Source organism: Corvus hawaiiensis, chromosome 3, assembly GCF_020740725.1.
Source record: "Corvus hawaiiensis isolate bCorHaw1 chromosome 3, bCorHaw1.pri.cur, whole genome shotgun sequence".
NCBI classification, from domain to species: domain Eukaryota; kingdom Metazoa; phylum Chordata; class Aves; order Passeriformes; family Corvidae; genus Corvus; species Corvus hawaiiensis.
The window spans coordinates 60,173,919-60,191,806 of NC_063215.1; the positions used below are offsets into that span (position 1 = coordinate 60,173,919).

At 46.7% G+C, this 17,888-nt stretch overlaps 1 protein-coding gene across 1 annotated transcript; it reads right to left on the minus strand.

Moving 5' to 3' along the window:
• Positions 1 to 5,658: 5,658 nt before the first annotated feature.
• ZBTB2 (zinc finger and BTB domain containing 2) lies at positions 5,659 to 16,305 on the minus strand. Its single transcript, XM_048295961.1, has 3 exons — positions 15,879 to 16,305; positions 11,905 to 12,088; positions 5,659 to 9,921 (listed from the first exon to the last, which is right to left on the minus strand). The coding sequence occupies exons 2-3, from the start codon at positions 12,075 to 12,077 to the stop codon at positions 8,559 to 8,561; spliced, it is 1,536 nt and encodes a 511-aa protein (XP_048151918.1). The 5' UTR covers positions 12,078 to 12,088; positions 15,879 to 16,305; the 3' UTR covers positions 5,659 to 8,558.
• Positions 16,306 to 17,888: the final 1,583 nt, after the last annotated feature.

Consider the following 17,888-nt stretch of genomic DNA (forward strand, 5'->3'; position numbering starts at 1 on the left):
AGACAGGGACAGAAACAGGGGCATGTACTGCACATGCTCTCAAGTGAAGGGAAAACTGAAGCTGAAATTAGGGAAGACTGAGAGAGAAGGGGAGAAAATCACATTCTGCTTAGAGGCTGCAGTGCTTGAAATACTTGTTTGGTGTCATTCCAGCAGAACAGGCGGTGTCCTGTGCCTGCACTCTCTACCAGTTGTTACACTGACATTCTACAGCCTCCCTCTTCTTTCACCAGCTCTCTTGCAGCCCTGTTCTGGTGAGAGGTTACCACTCTGTTTCTCTCCCAATCCTAACCCTTATCCTTGTCCTGGTTCTGGCTGGGATAGAGTTAATTGGCTTCCTAGCAGCTGGTACAGAGCCACGTGTTTGTACTCAGCATGAGGATAATGCTGATGACACACTGATGGTGTGCTTGTTGCTGAGTAGTGCTTTCCCCAAGTCAAAGACGTTTCAGTTTTCCTCGCTCTGTGGGTGAGGAGGAGCATGAGAAGCAGGGGGGGGAACACGGCCAGGATGTGAACTGGTCTGAGAGCACTGGGGTTGTGGCCTACTTGACAGATCCAGCATGGCTGCTCCAGCGTGTGACGTTGCCACCAAAGGCCCTGTCAGAGGCAGGGCCATTCCTGGACCTAACCATTGCTTCAGCAGGTGCTTGATTTCCCTGGGGTCCCCTTTGGGTTTCTTAGAGCTGGAGCAACTCATCCGTGTAATCTTAACACATTTCTTGCTGCAGGATGGTACCGAGAAATGCCCCTTCTTGGTCCCATCAGACACTGAAGAAGAATTTTGCCACTCAGCTGGTAGGTTTTAAACACGGACTGAGGAGCTGCCCTTGTCTATAGCACTTCGTAAGCTGGCACTTCTGCAAAACTGCCTGCTTCACTTCAGGCAGAGCAGTTCAGCTCTGTCCAGGAGACCTCTTGAAGCCTGGAGTGTTACTACTTTGCAAACCCTGGTTATGCTCAGTGGCAGACATCAGTGCTAAGTGCCACTGTCATTGTATCTCTATTTCCCAGCTCTCAGAGCCATGTTTAATTGCGTTCCTTGACAGCAACAGGAAATAGATGTACTCATTTCTCATGTAAGAGTCACCATGGAGGTGTGGCACTGCAAGGAAGTACCGCTACTGGCAGCTACATGACAGAGCAAATAAATCCTCTTGGCAGCAGCAGCTGCACTTTTTTCCTCTCACCATGCCAAACCTCAGCTCCTGTAAGCACTCTGGAGGAGCCCACCAGCACGGCCAGTTATAGAGGGAACCATCACCTCACACTTCCTTGCAGTAGTGTCAGAAGCAGGGAAATGTTTTCTATGACATTGCAACACTAGATGACTTTCTCATGGGTCCACCAAGGATACAGGAATTGATGACATTTCATTTCTGTAAGTCAGCTTCTTCTTAGAGCACAAAACAACCTATCTATGATGGGGGGAAGGGTGGAAAAAGCATCAATACAATCATCATTTCCAAATTCCTAGTATGCTCTTCTCTTTAAGACACAGATACAAATCCCACGCTAAGAGATTTCTGACCCTCGAGCTAAGGAGCACTGAAGGTGGTGCTCCCATTCCCTGAAGCGAGTGTACTGCATTTGGTAGCACCTTCTCTTGCTGGAAGGGGCAAGGGGAAAGCACCAGCCTTGAGAGGAGAACTCATCAGAGTGCTGCTAGCCCTGTGCTGGCAGAGCAGAAGCCACGTGTTCTCAATTCCATCTGTGACAGGCATTGAAAGGCAGAAGCTCCTGCTTCCACTCTTGCTCTAAGTTAGGGGCACGGTCTGACTGCATAGATTCATAGAACTGTGCAGGTTGCAAGTGCTGTCTTTGCAAGCTGCCCAAGTGTCATACCCACCATGCAAAGTTATCACAGAAACCACTGCAATGTCAAAATCCTCTATAAATGTAAAATATCTCAGTGTTATTTCTGTGCCTTACACATTTCCACTCTTCTAAGAGGAAACAGTTAATACAACGCAAAAAATACCAAAGCAAAACAAAAAAAAACCAAACCTCACCCCAAAACAGGAAAGGTGGTGTTCTTACAGGCATGATCACAGCTTCACAGTTTAGGTGGCTGCTTCCTGAGTAACTGCTCAGCTCTTTCAGACTCTCCTCATTTAGTTTGAGCTGCTGTTTCACCACATGTTAGCTTTCTAATCTGTCTGGCGCAGCTCTGCACACAGATGAAAGGTGATCTATTTTTCAGCTGATTCCTTCTACTGATGTTTGCTTTTGTTTCACTTGCAGCAGATAGAACTCTGGTAACATTGTGGCCCTTTGCTCTGAGACATTTCCTATGTGACAGGAGAGATGCACAGCAACACTTACAGCCTTCAAGTCATGCCTGTAGTATGGTTTTTTTAAAATGAATATCATACTATAGTTTTATTAAAAATGGCATGAAAATTTTGAACTTTAATAAACTCAGTGAAGAAGGATGAAGTTTCCACAAAGGTTCTTTTTCAGCTCTTCTGCACAAATCAGGACTTGTTCTGGGTCCCCTTCTGTTATCAGCATTGCAAAGGTGCCTCAAAATGAGATTAAAAAAATTTAATTCTGAGTAAGAATGCAATCATATCAAAGAATAATATTATTACTATCGAACAATCATGACTCTATATTCTGTGTATACGTCTATGGAGAACTGTGAGCCAGCAGCTGGAGTGGTGCTGGTTTGCCGATGGGGCATCACCTTCCTTTCCTCATCAGCTGCCAGTCACATGCTTTGAGTGACTATTTCCCTTCGCATCTTTCAAGCACTGCTGTTGGGGTGGAAGGACCTGACCCTCCCCATTTTCCAGACTTTACCCTTTTATAGGATGCTCAGGAAAGACCTGCTCGTGCTGGGATGGGAAGCCCATGCTGGAAGTTTAACACCCGGCCTGTGCTGGCGGAAGTGCTGGGGCTGCAAGAAGAGTGGCAGCTGTGCTGCTGCCGAGGCCAGAAAATCAGGGCTGCTGTGCCTGCAGCCTTGCAGAAGTGACTGCTTGGCAGCTTCTGATGAGCCTGGAAGTCTTCAGAGTGAGCTGCAACAAGCCACAGCAAAGGTGTGGTCCAGGCTTCTGCTCTGGGAGGCAGGAATAACCAGCTAACCCCAAAAGCCTTTGGCAGCAGGTCCAGCAGAAGCCAGGCTGCTGAGACTCCTTGCTTCCTAGGGTGACGGAGGGGACACCTGCAGCGTGATGCAGAGGAAGGATGAGCACCCTCACCCTCAGCCAGGCAACTTTCTTGCTCATAAGCATGTAGTTTAGTTAGTTCCTGAGTTAATGAACATGTGAATTGTTGAAGCAACACATTAGAAAATTGAAAGATGAGACCAGTTTATCAAAAGGGGATTGAACCCTGGTTTGATTTTTACCTAATAAGCTCATGAAATAAAGCTTGATTGACAGAATATATTGTTCTGTGAATTTGAGAGACCCAAATAAACAATGGCAATACATAAAATAATTCACTGCTGAAACTGGAATTGCACAATATAATAGTAACAAAATAGAAAATGCTTTAACAGTATGGTTGAGAGGTTAAGGATAGAAGGAAACAATGGACTGATCAGAAAGCTCCCTTAAAAAGTGTATGAGCTGCTTCAAAGTGAGTCCTGACACAGTCAGCAGATTGGATACAGGCCATGGATCTGTGCTGAGGCATGCCGGAGTGCTGGGTACCTCCTCCACACTCCACAGAGCAGTACAGTAAGTGAACATTTGTGCTAACTTTCATTTTGTGGCTCTGCTTCTCTCTTCCCTGAGCAGGCTTCCTAAGGTTCCAGGAAGGCTTCAGTTTTGCCCAAGGCAATAGGCCTGGACTGAATATGAGGAAGTCCTGCTGGCAGCTCCTTTGGCACAAGGACTAAAACACTGGCACTGCAAGGAATGCCAGCCACTCCAAGGCCATGCTGAGCTCTTGCATCTTGGCACACATGACCTGTTCAAAAGCACAGATGCACCAACATCACAGCACCAAGGCTGCACTGCAGAGGAAATGTGTTACATGCTTTGGCTAAATTTCATCAATATTTATGTCCTTCTTAATGGCAGGCTTGATAGAAGCCCGTATTTTAAGGACGGTGAGTTTCTCTTATTTCTAGAGATGATCACAGATCATTTGGCAAATACACATTAATGAAGGGTGTTGCAAAAGACTTCTTGCTTCTTTCTGTTTTGTTCTACTTCTGGTATGAGTGGGATTTCATTATCCAGTGCCAATGGGCATTTTTACAAACAAAAACAAAAGAACAAAATAAGAGCTGTAGAAATGGAAACACTCTGTCTCAGGTCGAGTAACAGCTGGGCTATTTAGACGGCCAGCCTCCATCACCACTGGTAGTCTGTCACCTAGATTTCATTAACCAAAGTGTGCTGCTGTAATTAACAGTGTAACATTTACAGTGTTGAAGTATGAATGTTAATTGGTTTTCAATTGTATTTTTTTTAAATAACCTGATTACTCCTTATCATTCATAGCTATGAAGTATCCTAATACATTTGTTGACTTTTGGGAAGCAATAAATAAGAGAGTCAATGACAGAATTCCAAAATGAACTTCCCTTATTTGTGTTTACTTTTTAAGATTAAAAGGTGTGGAAATACAATCAAGGAAAATTACTTTAACTTGGTTAAGAATGAATCAATTTTATCTTTAAGTGCTTGGGCTGAAGGTATCCAAAGAACTACTATTACTCTCCAAAAGGCAAAATACCCAAAGAAGGTAATCCTGCTGTTAAGTAGATTGGGAAAAAAATACTGAGAGATTGTGATGCCACCAGGCACCACAGCACCTGCTCTTGTCTAACCAGGTCTCCTTTAATTAATGTAAAATATGTTGCAATGTCAAAGAAGTTATTTAAAGTAAACAGAATGAAATCTATTTCTTTTTTTTTCTTGCAACTGACAACTTTTTGTGACTGAGGCTTTTATTTTGTGGGATTTGAAGCTGAAGAGCCAGCCAGATTTTCTAAACATCAAGACAGCAACTGAAGGTCCTGCAGTGTAAACAAGAGCCCAATTTTAAGTATTCAATGTTTGTAACCCAAGCATCTTCTGATAAATTCTCCCTCTGCAGAAGCAGAATAATTATCAGACCAGTGACTAAGAAGATACTTGATACAAAAATAATTGATTGCAATGGACTGCAAACTTCACTTTCAGAAGTGATAACCCTCTGTTGGAGCAGATGGATTTGTAGATGTTTCGTACTTTTGAAGTGAAGGCAGAGATGTCAAGTGACATGCCATGGAAATTAACTTCGAAGATACTCCTTTGGAAAAACATGGGGCTGAAGTTCCAGCCCGCAGCCTTGAATGATGGCAGATTTTCACCAATTTCTCAGCAGTCTGCTTTCGTTTGGTAGAAAGGTGAGCAGACTGAGTGATCAATGAGCAACTCAGCCACAAATCTCCAAGTCAAACACTGAAAAATAAACCCTGAAGTTATCTCTAACAGTAATAATAATTCAGAGTTTAAATGAAGAATCTTGAACCAAATTGCATCTGTGCTGTAATTTCCCAAATTCTTGATGCAGTTGTTAATAATATAATTTCTAATAGTTTCTAATTCATTGTAGATAAACAAAACTGCTCAAGCAGTTGAAAGGCAATGACTTAAACATCCCTATGGAGCATCAGACAATAAAAGGGTATTTAAAAGACACCATTATCATAGCTCGACACATATTAAAACAGTCTCTTTATTGTGATTTTTTTTTCTCTTTACCCGACAGTGTTATTTCATAAGAATAAATATTAACAGGTGAAAGTATCTCTGCTGAGCCTGCAATTTCACGTTCCTTGTAGCAGCAGTAGTCATAACCAACTCCTTCCACGGCTGCTTGTTCCCTGCCCTACCTTGCTCCTTCTTGCTGGGCAGCACACCGGCCTGCAAGGCCACACTGCCCTCCAGAGGAGCTACCTGCCCAAGTGGGAGTCACCACTTCCCATCTTCTACATCCTGGATGTTGCTAGCAGCAACACTGGCTTCAGTAAAGCCTCTTCCCGGCTCATCTCCATCCTTGCACAATCTGTGAGTTGTTCAAAACCTTCTGCAGAGCTAAAATAAGGAACAAACTTGACAGAAAAAAATAGCACTTTTTAAGACTGGTTGTTTTTCACTTGAGTCCATTCAACATGTAACTGAGCAAACATCATGATGTCCAAAGAGTGGAGAAGGAAAGGTGGGAGCAGGAATAATGTCTCACAATAAATGGTGTGGCCATGTGCACCCCGAAACAACCAGCCACCTGGAGAGTTGAGCTGAACTGTTGTACTTTGCCCCAGAGCAGAGCTCTGGAATGAAAAGCAAAAACAGCATCTAAGCAGTAACTAACAGCTGAGGTGGCAGCACCTTTAGCAGCTTCAGTCATTTTGGAAATGAACTTGTGACTATCCCCTAAACCACAGATACCTCAAAAGCTGACATTACCCTGAACTAGGAAAGATTTATTCTTTTGTTTTTCTACTCTGAGAGCATTTTTAAGGAAGATTAAATAAACCCCACATTTAGGGGAATTATATTGGTAGATGAAGATCCTAAAGAAGTTTTAAAATGGGAAACACTAAAATAATTCTGTAAGATGTTATTTTTTTATCTCAAAAAGACTTCTATACTTTGAAGTAAATTGATTTAAAATCTAATACAAGAGAGATAATAAAATCAATACCACTTACAATAAACTTTACAGTAACTGTCATATTATAATAAACTGGGAAAAAGTCTAGTATGTAGTAACTTTTTGTGCTAAATCCACCTTAAATTTTAGTAAGCTCACTGTTCACTTGTGTGACAGAGGTTTTAGTCTGATGAACAGGATACATCACTTGGCTTTTAAACTGATTCAGCAAGAGCTCATTCAGGAAGACCAAACACCGGCAACCTTTCACCTTCAACTCAATAAATCATATCCCATTTAATTCAGTTTTTATTCAATGAAATGATGTATAAAAACTTACAAATCTGAGAACTTAACTATACACAAAAAGATGATATTCAGTTTAAACGTACACACAAAGAAGAGCTGTGGTTTGTGACTTGCCCTCTCCCACCCCTCCCCCCAAACACACACTGTCTCCATTTATGATGGGGCACTTTTTCTGTCCACTTACGCCTTCTGCTGGCCCAGTAATTGCTCAGTGGGCTTCACTGCTGCTGTCACTTTAGGTTTTTAGGCTACCAGCAAAAAATCTGGGCATCTATATGAAATAATAAAAATCAACAACTTGATTTTTAACACAAAGATGCAGTACTACCATCAGCAGTAACTAAAACTACAGAATTCATCCTTTCAGTTTTTGCAGGCTTCGTCTTGGCTTTCAAAATAACAGGACTCTCATAGAGCAGAATTTCCCAGCCAGCACTACAGATTCATTTTAAAACAACCATGATCCCCTGTTGCTAGAACACCACTTTTTCTCCCTCTTAACTCATGCCATTAGACCAAATGAAATCATGGACATTCCTTGCCTGAGTAAGAGAATAAAGCTTTTCTCTCTCCTTTCATCCAGAATGACTCAAACCTATATATAGCTAACAACACACGCACGTGCTGCACTAGCGATGGTGCAGTGCTCACCAGTATGCCACTTCTCTAGTTTCCTTGGTAGCTTGGGTGACAACACTTACCTATTGGCTTCTCTTCAACAGGTCAATAAAAATGCACACAGCTCAGGACGTTTCAAATTTGGTTAAAAGTAACCTGTGCAATGACTAGTTCTGTTGAACAACTAAAAAGACATTCCAGGCTGAATCTGAGAGTAGATGGCCAGTTACTTAAAAAGGATGTGTGCATTTATTTACCTGTACCAAATATACACACAAACACTTTATATATATATAAATCTTTATACATATACAGTATATATATATATATATATATAAAGATTGCCATCACATTACTATTACAGCTACTTTAGTCAAAATTTGACTAAGTAACGACTTTGCTTGACTCTGAAACAGATACCCAAAGGCATACTTGAAGGAAAACATACAGCTAAAAGAAAACCAACACCCTCAGCTCTTTTTAACTCAATGAACAGAGATTTCTGCATTCCTTGAGAAAAGTTCTGAGGGCTTAGGTTATAACCTTAATTGACTTGCATGTGGACTTGTAAAGAGCATGGTGTTTAATCTGCCAGATCTCAAAATGCCTTCTACCAGGGAAACTAAAATACATATATCCTTTGCTTACCAAACTGATACTCTGTTTCTCATTACACTCATCATTGTATCTAAATACACTTTAAAGCAATCTAAATTTTGTTTAAAATCTATTAAATTTGGAATAACTAATACTATCAACATAGTTAGCTGGATTGTTTTTTCACGTTCCTTTGTATTAAAATCAATTTTGTTGTGGTTTGATGCAAGAGCTTTTTTGTTTGTTTTGGTGGGAGAGGCAAAGTCCAATTTCCTAATGTGCCAGTACAGTTCTGGTTGTTGAAGACAAAGGGTGGGAAGGAGGTTGCTGGAAAAGATGGCGGGGATAAGTGAGGTAAGAGGTAGGGGGAGGAAAAAATTGGTTTAATAAAAAATGAGTAAAGAAACTTTAAAAAATTGATATAGGTTTCACATTCAGTCCAACAACACTGCTTCCTGCTCCTTTTTGATGGAGGCTAACACTGCATTATCAGTCTCTGAGGCTTCTGTGTCCCCACCACCTAACAGAATGGAACGATCTTCTTCTAGTGTAAAGACAGAGTTTTGATTTTGGCACGAATGTTTGACTACTTCATTGGGAGTTGAAAAAGTTTTGTCACACAAGTTACATTTGTAGGGCTTGTTGGTCTGTACTAACATGTTGTCCATTTGACTGCCTTCCTCAAAAGTACAGAGCTCCAGAGTCTGTTTATCCACCATCGTGTACGTGTCCATGCTCTGGTTTAGGCACACGTGTCTGGCAGCCTGGTTAGCCCTACAAAAGCTTTTGTCACAAGTGCTGCACTTGAAGGGCTTGCCTGTGTGTATGTACATGTGCTCCCTCCAGTGGCTTTTCTGAATAAATTTGCGACCACAGATGGAGCATTCATATTTCCGTCTCTTTACCTCCCTCTCTTGATCTGCCTGCTCCAGGTTGTCAATGTCTGCGATATCAGAGGGGGGAGGTGTCTCTGACTGCTGCTGCCCATCAATTATTGGAGAGTCTGAGATCTGCTGCAGCTCACTGTCACTAATCATCCCTGCTTCAGGCACTTCCATGGCGTCTTTATCAGCTGTGTTGTTACAGAGAGACAAAGAAATATTACTTTCTCCCTGCTGGCTAGATGTGAAGGGAACTCCTGTGTGGATCTGCAGGTGCTCCCGCAAACTGCTGCGCAGATTGAACCGGCGACCACAGAGGTGACAGGCATAGTATTTTGGGAAGCTTCCATTCCTTTTCATAATGCTTGGCTTGACATGTGCAATCGTGAGAGAGGCAGGCTGTTCATCTGAAGAAGATGCTTCCATGTTGGCCTCTTCTCCCGAAGGTGAATTATTACCAGCAGCAGATACCAATTCTGGAGATAGAGAAGATGGCAACGCGTCAGAAGCAGACATATTTGTCCGGGTCACTTGTGGCAGATTTGCACCCAACTGCGAGAGCTGTGAGCCTTCAGAAACCTGCTCTTGGTTCATCCGTGATGTCTGTGGCCGTGGTTCTCGCCCAAGTTTGTCAGTCACTGACGTAACCTTAGTGGGATGTCTTATCTGGTGATCTGCAATCTGAATGCCATATAATGAAGATGCTAATGGAAAGACTTGATCCGGGTGAGAAAAAGTTCCCTGACTTGCAAGGCTGGCCTCTTGAATTAGTGGATATGCATGCAGAAACTTTATTCCCTGTTCTAGTCGAACTGGGTCAATGAGTTGTGGTGCCATCTTCCCAGTGTACATCAAATGCAAGAGATAACTGAAGATATCTGGTTGTATGTCGGTCGCTTTCAAACGGACACATTCACTGAAAGGTGAAACAAAATTATAAACAAAAGATAAGGAAAATATTTTTTTCCAGTTCTAGGTTATTCAAGCCTTGATAAAAATAGGAGGCTTCTACTTAAATTCAAAAGACAGAATCTGCAATGAATATTAACAGAAATGATTTACTGTAAAAGAGCTAAACTTAGGAGCTACTTGAAAGATGACTTTTTTCCTCAGTGAAGTAACCAGCTTGAAAGAAAAGCTGTCCCATTGCAATCTATACCATTCTAAACTGCTTGTTGCAAATGTGGTGTCACATATTAATATATTTTGTAAACTACAAAGACATTTTTCCCCTTTTCTTGGCTGGATTCAAACACATCTGTAGCTAAATTAAAACCTGCTAGCATGGGACTCTAAATTCACAGTCCATTAAACTCTTCTCAGTATTTAACCCTGAAAACACCTAAAATTCATCTGGCACTTCCCTGCTGGGCTTCTATGTCCCACTAGGGTTTACAGCTACAGTTCTGCAAGTGTGTGGTATCGCACTGTCCCAAGTGCATTACGATCCAGAAACCATGCGGGACAGGGTGTGAATCCCCCTGGGCATCTGATGCAACAGCTGTAACCCATGGAGTCCAGGTTCCTTACGCCGCAGAACAGCAGCTTCTTTCCTTGAATAGGGAAGGAGAAACAGCAGCACCAGTGGACCGCCTGGTCAGCCTAGCAGTCCCTTGGTTAGAGCACTCAAAGGAAGATGCTTAGGCTGTGATGCTTTCTTCAGCCCAACAGGACTGAAACCAACACCACCCTCCAGCTCAGTGTGCCCTATGCATCAACCTTTACGATGCTCAGGACTGAGACAGCTACCACTGCTCTAGCCAAAGCTGTATTTCCGTGCAGAACGCAAGGCAAGGTTCTCAGAAGAAGAAAGAAAACACGGAACATCTTGGTTAGCTCAGTTAGCTAACCAGAGAGGAACTGGGATTCTAATTATTTTTCAGAAGTATTTGTAGCTCCTCTATTAAAAACAAACATAAATAAAACACAGAAATTCAGAAATGGACATGACTGCGTGCTGTGGCCTGAATGCTCTAACTACCATAGGCTACCAAGCTGAGGATGAAATTATAGGCAATTCTTCCATTTCTTGAGGTACACCCTTCTCGAGCTCTCTCTGTGACTGTTTCTGAATTCAGATATATGACTCAAAAGTAAACCTTGCAATGCTGTTTTCCAAAGATGACTGTGTGCTCTTGATGGAGCATCAAGACTGATACATCTGCCTGCAGTACTGTTTCAGAAGTGCAAATGCACTTCTGTCCTAGCAGTTCACTTTTGGCTAAGAACTCTTAGCCAATGAGTTAAGAGTGTGACTCACTTAACATAAACTTTCTGAGTTATTTCAAGTATTTTGGAAAAAGACCAAAAAATCTTTAGAGTGGTCTCACACTTTGGTGATCTTTTCAATGTCTTCAATGTAAGGCTGTGGTACAAAAAAAAAAACCAAACACAGAAAGAAAAGTACCACAAACCCCCTTATTTTCCACCATGTAGTATTTTACCATTTAACTGACTGAAAAACTGCAAAGAAATGAAACACATACACCTCTTTTGTAAGTTTATTTCTCAAAACCTCCTAGCAAATACTTACTGGGTTGTATGTAACATTACACAAATGTCAAGAACAGTGTCAAGACAGAGCAGAAGATAGTAAGTGGGGGAAGGAAAGTGCAGGAAAGAAGACAGGATCCTTGAAGTACTCAACTGTAGAAATTCTATGTTCTATGCTTTTTTAAGGATAAAGAACTTGTGCTGAATTATGAAATTACTGTTAATGAATCACAGTTCAACTTGAACATGTTCTAAAGTGAGGTTCTAGTTTGGAGATAAGACTGGATTCCATACTCTTTATGTCAGAGCAAGAAGCAAAAAGAACATTTTTGTTTCAAAATGTTTCTAGACTTCCTTAGCTTAGTTAACTGAACAACATTTAAATGGTGAACCTTTTTACAGTTACCTGGTTTGATGAACAAACAACATCTTGAAGTAGTTGGAGAAAGAAGCGAGGACAGATTTGTGTGCCTTGAAGTAGACATCCCCAATGGCAACTGTGCAGTCACACAGGAAACCGAACTCTCTCTGAGCATTTAGCTGCTGCAGCAGAATAAGTCCATGGTTGGCCAAATCCATTTTTTTAAACTCTGAAAAGCAAATGACTTTCATGTAAAACTTAACAGTAGATGCACAGATGCAACAGTAGCTGTCTCTTAACAGATATTTTCTCCAATATCCAGATGCCATACTTTAGTAACACATCTTAACCACAAGTTAGTGTATAAAAGATACCTTACATATAGGCAAGGATCTCTCTTTCGTGATCGGCAATGCAATTCACAAAGGTGTGAGTGATTTACCAAGGCTTAAAGAGCAAAGGAGAACCACGACTAAAGTGCTCTGAAAAGGCATGTTGTGGGTACTTGGATACAGAAATATAAATAGCTAAGGAAGATATATTAGTAAGTAGTAAAAACACCTATACACAATAGGAAAAAGAAAGTGTTTTGGTTGCTACCTGTCTGCTCAAATAGGAAAGCTGAATTTCTGACGTCAGTCACCCTCACCTATGTTGGTGGGAGTGTATTTTTAACCTGGATTTTAATGTCTCTCTATATCTTTTACCTAAAAGTTATGGGTCCATCCAGCTGAATCCAAGTTCAACATTAGATAACCAAACATTTGTGATGGTTATGCCCTCTCCTGGGAAACACCAGATACACACCTGAATCTTCCCAGGCTCATACAGTGAATTCATTCTAGGTATTGGCAAGCCCTCTGGACTATAATTTCACCTAACAATTATTGATCTATTTACTGAGACCAGCCACAACAGCATTTTTAAGAAGTCTGCATGCCTCATGCCTGCCTAGCAAATCAAGAAACTGAAATTCAGAGTGAGAGGTGCAGTTCTGTCCATGGCCAGCCTTCAGCACCAGGTAGGATAACGAACGGTGAAACGTGGCACTGACCCAAGCCCCCCTAGGCCAGGGCTTCCACAGCCCCTCACCCTCCCAGGCACCTCCTTGTACCAGCTGCTGGAGGCTGCCCATAAAGCACTACCTAAGAGCTATAAACTTTTTCTCAAGGATTCAAGGGCAGCCTTGGAAGCAAAAATTGGTAACTTTGGGGAAAAAAAATAGCCAGGAAAACACATTAGGACAGTTACCCATGGTTGGATGGATGGACGAATATAGGGCTAGTAAGATCAACGAGCAGATACAAAGTTAATCAAAGCAAATAGAGCTTTGGTCAAAAAAAGTGGAAGTATGAAGCAATGTAGATCTGTACATAAACATATAAAACAGCAAGAGAAGCCAAAAAAAATTCCTGGCCATGTAATGCCCAGCACAGAACCAGAACAGAACAGAAAGAGAAGGTGAAACTAGAAGTGGACCAAAAGGTTTATAAAAAGTCTTGGGTGTTTTCTCCTCTAAACTTAGCAGGAAGTTATCAAAATTTTAAGTCAGGTTCAAGTGCCTTGTTTCTTTTACACAGTAAGAGCACGGCTTTTTGGGAAAGAGAACAGAAGTGTATCCCACATATGCCAGTATGTTTAGTCATTGGAGAAGCAAGTATTTCTACTTGCTGGACAGGGAAGAATTCCCTCATATTTAAAGCAATAACCAGGGCGGCCAAATGCATTCCTTTGCATTCACACGAGATCAGAACTCACTGGAGACAGGTGTGTAAAGACAAAGAAAGAAATACAGTGTAAGATACAGCTGATTATTTTCCTACAGTTAATAAGAGAAAAAGGTTTCAGCTCTCTTTAGGTACATAGTCTCCTCCCTAAAATAATGTTTGGATAACTAAGTTTGTACATACAATATGCTAAAATTCTCTTCCTCTCTCCACAAGAGGGAATACTTGCTATCAGCAAGAACAAAAATTATGCTTGGTGTTATTTAATACTGCAAGATGCGCCATGAGGGTGATGTTACAGAAAACACACTAGACATTTTTTTTTAACCTTTAATTTAGATTATTAATGTGTTCTACATTTTTTAATTCAGTCTCGTTTGCACTTGGACAACAAAACTTGCCAAGCAGAGCAAACCACCGATGTGAGGGCACTCTAAGCCAGACAGGCATTCTTTCTAGCTATTACCATCCTAAGTTTGTTTGGTTTGGAGTTTTGCTCTTACCCAAACAGCAGGCCCTTCATCAGAGACCTGAACCGATCTTTTTAAAAAATGATACGTGTGCACAACGTTGTATTTTGCATGTATCTGGATTATATTTAAATGCCCTAGCTAAAAGCACTACAGGAATTACACTCTGAGGAAATCACAGGGCAGATGAAAAGAGCGAGGAAAGCACGTTGTACATTATAGGTATGGGTGTGCTCAGGAATTTTACCCTTAGCTAAATAAAATGGTGATTAACACCGGCAAGGGCGTACTTCAGTGCTGACCAATTCAACAAGTGTGTGAAATACTTGTTGCGCCCTGAAACCCCGTGGGGACAGTCCTTGCCTGGCCCGGCCCCGCTCTGCCACGGCTTTGGAAATTACCTAATCTGTTCAACGCTGGGTGAGAAGCCGCGCGGAGGCGAGCCCGATCGGGAAGGGTGTTCGCTTCGGAGACCGCGCAGGGAAAAGGGGTACACACAAGCCCAGGATAACACCGGGGAAGCGCCGGTACCACGCCGCGGGAGTGCGCGGGGCACGGGCAGCCAACCGGGCTGGCAGGGGACAGCTCGGGCACGGCGCTTCCCGCTCTGCCCTCGCACTCCGGGCACCGAGCCTCGAGAGCACCGAGCCCGCGGCGCTGCTCCCGCTCCGACGGCGGCCCGGCCCCGGCCGCTCAGAGACGCGCCGCACCTCCCGGAGCGGCGGCAGCCGCCCACTCGGCCTTCGCCCTCACCCCGAGCAGCGGGCGGGGACCCGCGATGGGCCCCGGCCCGGCCCGGCCCGGCCCCGCCCGCCCGCCACAACGGGACGGGACGGGACGGGACGGGACGGGACGGGACGGGACGGGACGGGACGGGACGGGACGGGACGGCGCGCGCCCCTTCCTTGCCTCCCGCCCCCGCCGCCGGGGCGCTCCCGCCTTGTCCGGGGCCGGGGGCGTGTCCAGCCGCGCGCCCCCTCCATGCCCGGAGCACGCTCGGCCGCTGCGCGGGCGGGGACGGCGCCCTCCCATTGGCCGCCGGGGCGGAAGGCCGGGCGGCCGCGCGCCGCTCTCACTGGCTGCGCCCCGCCCCTCCCTCCTCCTCCTGGCCCCGCCCGCCGCCCCCCCCGCGCACGCCACGCGCGCACGGACGGGACGGAGACGGCGCGCGAGACGCAGCGCGAGCGGAGCCGCCAGGGCGCGCGAGACGGGAAGAGCCGCCGCCGCCGCCGCCGCCGCCAGGGCCGGCCCATCCCAATCCGCCGGGGGGGGACGGGGGACAGGCGGGGCCGCCCCGCCCCACGCGCGCCGGATCCCGCTGCTGCTGCTGCTGCCGCCGCCGCCACCGCCGCCGGAGGGGGCGGGAGGGAGGGAGCGCGGGCCTCAACCGGCCGAGCCGAGCCCGGCGCCGGGCGGTACCGGCCCGCCCGGCCCCCTCCCTCTCTCCCTCCCTCTCCGCGACCCACCCACTCCCCTCCGGCTCGGCCCGGCCCTCCCCTCGGTGCGCACCCATCCCCCCCGCCCCCCCCCCCACCCCCCCGTACCGTGTCCCGGATAGAGCCGCCCGGCCCGGTCCAGCCCGGCCCGGCCCGGCGGGGATTCACCGGGCAGTTCCACCTCCCGCCCTGCGCCCCCTCGGCCCGGCGGGGCCCGGGGCGCCCCTCGCACACAATGCGGAGGTAGGGCCGAGCAGGCCCCGCCGCGCCCCCGCCGCCGCCGCTTCAGCCCGGGCCGCGGCCGGCGCGACGGGGCCGGGCGCACGTGCGGGCGGCGGGGCCGGGCTGCCCCGCGGGGCGGGCTGAAGCGGCCGGTGCTCGCTCACCTGGGGGGCGTGGGGGCCGCCGGGTGGCGCCGCGCGGGGGCCGCCGCCGTCTCCGCGCCCGGCAGCAGCAACAACGGAGTCAGCGCGGCGGCGGCGGCGGCGGCGGCTTTTCCTGTCCGGTTACGTTCGGGTCACATGACCGGGAGCGGAGCACAGAGGCTGCGGCGAGGAGCCCCCGCCGTGGGGGAGGGGAGGCGGCGAGCGCTGTGGCGGCAGCGGCAGCGGGAGACACCCAGCCCCCGCCCCTCCCTCCGTGCCCGCCCCACCACCGGGAACGGGAGCGGCCCTCCCGCCCTCCGGGCACCCCTGGGCCAAAGCCGCTGCTCCCGTCCTAGCGAGGCGCGCTGCCCCTTTAAAACTCCCGGGCGGCGGCAGCCGGTGTGGCCCCCTGCACCCCCCTCCGCCTCAAGCGCTGCGGGATAACGGGGATCGTGGTGGCGTGCGGGGCCGGGAAGGGATGGGATGGGATGGGATGGGATGGGGCCGTGCTGTGCTGTGCCGCGCCGTGCCGCGCCTGCCGCCGCCTTCCCGGCGCCCGTCCGGCCTCGCCGCGGCGGCAGAGGCTGCTCGGTGCCGCCGCCGGGGGGCACCGAGCGGCTCCCGCCGGGCGGTGCTTGGCGGCGGGCGTGGGATGGAGGGATGGATGCCGCCCGGTGCTGCCCTCCCGCTCGCTGCCGGGGAGGAGTGGCGGGCGCAGGTGCGTCCCTGCGCTTCCCGCGGAATCGCCGGGGATGTGGGAAACGGGGACGGGCCGGCAGAGGCGGGACGCGGTGTCCCGGGCCTCTCGGGCACGAACTCTGAGAGCCGGTGCCCTCCTCTGCGTCACCCTGGCTGCTCTCCAGGTGTCATTTATAGCCAGTCTCGGTTCGGTGCGCCGGGAAGGGGCGGCGTGGGACCGGTCTCTGTGAAACTGCCCTGGGCACGCCGTGGCTGAGCTGTCAGATGGGAGGTTACAAGTTCAGTTGTCAAAAAGAGTGATTCAGAGTACAGAAGGGGAAAGGTTGGGTCTGCTTGCGGTCTGTTGAGCTGGACGCAGGTTATTGGAAGCGGGTGTTCTGAACTTGCCTTTTTAGATGATATAGCTGTCATATGTAAAAATTACATCTGCAACTTCCCACAGTGGCAGATTTTGTTGTGGTGGAGTGTGGAGGGAAGGTGGCTGCAGCAAGGCCTTGTTTTATCCAAATCTGAGGCATGCTGTAGAATAATCCATGGATGCTTATAAAACTGCATAAAGAAATGCACCAACAGACATACATGGAAATACACGTATGTCTGCGATACGTGGAAAAAATTGTTGGTCTTGCAGAAATATGAAGTCAGAGCTGCTAGTGTGGAGCAGGGATGCCGTCTTCTACAAGACGCCGGGAAGCCCTTGGACATGATTTCTCCAAGCAGGGAATCAGTCCAGGGACAGCCCGGATACATCTGCTAAGCGGAGCTGTGGCATGGACAGAAACGTTTCCAGAGAGAAACTTTGTTGTTGTTGTTGAAGTCCTTGTGGGAAGATGTTTGGCCAGCAACAATTAAAGGGGATTCCTTTGCACCCGCTCCCTTGGAGCCCTGCTCCTGCTGTCCTACAACATACTTTTTGTTGTTCATGGGGAACAGCATATGCTGCAATGCCAACTGTCTGAATTAGGTCCAGATGATTATTACCTTTTTTAAGGTACTTCTTTACACAAGCATTTAGGGGGCTAGCTGTACCTGGGGTGTTGTTTCCACCATAGTTAAATAAGATGTACTATGGAAAAAAATGCCCAAACTTTGAATTTTGCATCTTGACAACAGGTGTGCTGATGGGGAGGAGGAGTTTTGTATCTTGTCTGTTTTGTAGATCCACAGATGATTGCAGCCATCCCAGGCTATTGTTACTTTTACAGGATCTAAACTGATAAAGGATTAGGCCAGTTTTATGTGAGTCTGACTAAGCCATCTCCCACTGAAATTAATGGATGTCTTGATAGGCACAGCTTGAGTCTGTTTGTATCAAATAGCTCATGAATATTA